The 3,407-nt window shown below is 60.1% G+C and overlaps 1 protein-coding gene across 1 annotated transcript; it reads right to left on the reverse strand.

The window, feature by feature from the left end:
• Positions 1-1,607: 1,607 nt before the first annotated feature.
• On the reverse strand, positions 1,608-3,084 carry LOC133899147 (uncharacterized). Its single transcript, XM_062340103.1, has one exon. It carries the CDS (start codon positions 2,975-2,977, stop codon positions 1,781-1,783), a length of 1,197 nt encoding a protein of 398 aa, XP_062196087.1. The 5' UTR covers positions 2,978-3,084; the 3' UTR covers positions 1,608-1,780.
• Positions 3,085-3,407: the final 323 nt, after the last annotated feature.

The following is a 3,407-nucleotide window of genomic DNA, read 5'->3' on the forward strand; positions in this document are numbered from 1 at the left end:
GCCTTTTTTGAGCTTTCAGGTAGTGTTAGTAGCGGGAATGTGAAACCGGCAAAAAGATAAATTCGCCAGGAACAAGTCGACCGCCTGGGAACAGTCTCCGAATTCTTCAAAAATTAGATGTGCCTTACGGAGCCAATGACACATAAATAATGAAAGGATCTATTCCATGATATAGAAATAAATCGGACTTATTTGATGGCATATCGCAAATCCAACGTTATTGGATGGTGAATAGTAGAATTTCTGCCTGAACAATGCTCGTAGTAAAGTACAGGGAATCGCAGCATGCATCACCCTATCCCGTGCTTCCATCAAAGCTGACAGCTTTGGGGGAGGAACTAGGAGTGTGACCATGGGCGCCGCAGCAGCCTTTGGGAATTCCCAGCCTCTGCCGTACAATTCAAACCAAACCAACGGTCAAGATGGGGCGGCGAGGCGCGAGCCGTCCCGTGCCCGAGCCGAGCGGCACAGGACCACCGGCACGGCGTCGGGCCGGGACACACGCAGCAGGGCGCTCGCACGTCGCTGTTTCGGCGCAGGCCGCGGCTCCGCTTTTACGTGATGCGCGGCGCGGCGCGGCGCGGCACAGGGCCGTGGCTCAGTTCTCACATGAGCGCGCGCGCGGCCGGTGAGAGGTGAGAACGCGCCACGAGCGCAGCCGCACAGGCACAGTGCAGCCGCCAGTTGCGCAGGACCGCACAGTTGAGGCGCGCGCAGCGCAGCACGCCCGCGAGTCTCCCGAGGCCAGCCGCTCCGGCGCGCGCTCGCTTCCGCCACTGGCCACTTCAGCACGCTCGGCAAAGGAACAAGGCTGCCCTTTTCTGGAGGAGGGCACACACCGAGGCGAGGCAAAGCACGTACGAAAAAGTGTCCAGGCGTAGGCACACCCGCGACCAAAAGCGCGGGCAAAGCATAGCCGCAGAAGTGCATGCATGAGCGTGAACCGACCAGCCACCGAGTCTTATGACATATTATCTATACTGATCTAATAGCTAAACTGAAGAAAAAAATAAATATGTATTATAGAGGAGAAAGTTTTTTTAAACATATTTCTATAAAATTTGCTTCTACCTCCAGCTGTGTGAAAGAGGGTTAAAATTGGGAGCAAAAGACAGTACATAACTAGGGATCGTGAAAGGTGCACACCAAAGCTAAGAAAATAACGCAAGAACACTTGAAGTATTCTAGATCTCGCGTGGAAGATCCCTTGCGCAAAATTGTAGTACGGCAGATCCGACCGTTTGATCCTGGAATGGCTCGGTAGATCTAGATTGGCAGCAGACACTGGCATCCACCTTGATCCCCAAACGTTGGACAAAAAGTACCGTTCCTTAAAAAGAATATTGAAAAAAAATGATTACTACTAGAAGTCTGAGAGTGATGTCTGATGAGTTTATTGTGTTTAACTTGTTTCCTACAGAAAACGAACATTTTTTCTGTAAATTTCCTGCTAATTACCGTGGACTTTTGTACTGTTAATTCTGCACCAAGTTGAGCTTAAAGAAGGGGGAAAAGAGGCTTGCGTGTCAATGTAGCCGTTAGTACTTGCTCAGCTTCAGTCACTTCAAAGCATTTAATTACATCTCACCTTGCACATGATCATGGGGTTAACTTTTTGGTACAGTATTTACTTGATTAAAGTACAGGTATTCTTTCCTTGTATAGTGAAAAAGTCAATAAAAAGAGCAGCTTTTTTTTCTAAAGAAAATAAAACGGTAACCCGCCCGTGGCAAGTGCCTCCGGTGGCGGCGGCGGTGACGGCGACGTGTAGCGGTGGAGGTCACGGCCTCGCCACGGACTGCGCGAGCCGCTCGACCTTGGCGGCGATCTCCGGAGGTATTTGCACGGCGGGCCGCGGCCGCTCCTTGCACCGCCGGAGGTCGAGCCCGAGCGCGTCCGACACGTCCTCGGAGCTCCACCCGGCCCGCCTGAGCGAGTCGGAGCACCGGTCGGCCTTCAGCAGCAGCGCGTCAAGCACCGCGTCAGAGTCGACCGCCGGGGCCTCCTCGCCGTCGAACATTCCGGAGGCCGACACCTCGACCATCTCCGTCACCTCCGTGTCCCTCCACCCGCCTTGCTTCAGCACGGAGCCGAGCTTGTCCAGGTAGGTGTCGACCCAGTGCGGGGTCCTCGACCTCCTAGCCGCCGCCGGCGACGCGCACCCGGAGGACGAGGACGCGGTGGAGGCCTCCGAGGAGGACGAGTCGCGGCGGCGCCGGTCCGACGCGGCGTCGCTCCAGAACTCGATCCAGCGCGGGGCCTTGCAGCCGCAGGCTGCGTCGAGGCTGCGGCGCATGTACGGCGTGGTGGCCTCGCCGAAGAACGGCGCCACCGACGAGGAGGGGGCCCGGACGTCAAGCGGCTGGAAGCAGGAGTCGCGGGTGAAGAAGAGGAGGACGTCGAGGCCGCAGCATAGGACACGGTCGTCGGTGACAAAGAAGACCGGGTTCCCGGCGAGGCAGGGGCGGCAGGGCAGGAAGCACCGGTCGAAGAGTGGCACGAGCAGCGGCGCCCGGCGGATGGCGGACCGCGCGAGCCGCAGCGCGCGGTCGGGGTCGGCGGGCCTCGTGCCCCAGCACCGCGGCCACAGCGCGCCCCGCGCGATCTGCAGCGACGCCGCCGCGATGGGCAGGTCGAACGCGGAGCGCAGCCCCGCGCGCGTCCGCCAGTCCGGGAACCCGGGTCCGGACGGCAACCCCATGGCCAGGACCGCGCGCAGGTCGGGCGGGAATGCGAACCCCATCTCGGCCTCGGCGCGCGCCAGCTCGGACTCCGTGAGACCCGGGAGCACGGCCACCCCGGACGCCCGGAGGTGGGACAGCACCGCGTCCGCGAGCGCGCCGAACGAGTGCAGCCCGTGGCGCGGCGAGGCCGACGGCGCCGACGGCCCCACCGCGGCGCGCGTGGACAGGCGCCGAAGCCCGGCCGCGTGCGCCGCCGGGGTCAGGCCGGCCATGCGGCGGTCCACGTCCACCATTGCAACCGAGCAACCGCCGCCGCACCCAAGCTTCTTGCGTGCGCCGCCTGCCTTTGGAAGAGGGTACTGAGCCGAGCTCTGCCTAAGCAACAGTGAATGGTCGGAGCGAGACGAATACCAATAGTTGGGGTGGGAAGCGGGGAGGCGGGACTATATAGGGGGGACGGACGCGGCCATTGCCCATCGGCATCGCGTGGTGGGGAGGTGGCGGCACGGGGGGTGGGACCCGCGGCAGAGATCGCTGGGGCACATAGTAGGGGGAGGCGGGGAACAACGGCAACGCGTGGATGGTGGCGATTCGTCGCTGTTGAGTTGGCGACTTTGGCGTGGCGTCCCCTGTAACCTTATGGTATTTTCCTCGCTCATAACGAACGATGCGAGTGAAAAAAAAATTGCGATTGGATCACTCTCTGGCAGTATTTACCGCCCC

This window comes from Phragmites australis, chromosome 18 (genome assembly GCF_958298935.1).
Source record: "Phragmites australis chromosome 18, lpPhrAust1.1, whole genome shotgun sequence".
Taxonomy (NCBI): domain Eukaryota; kingdom Viridiplantae; phylum Streptophyta; class Magnoliopsida; order Poales; family Poaceae; genus Phragmites; species Phragmites australis.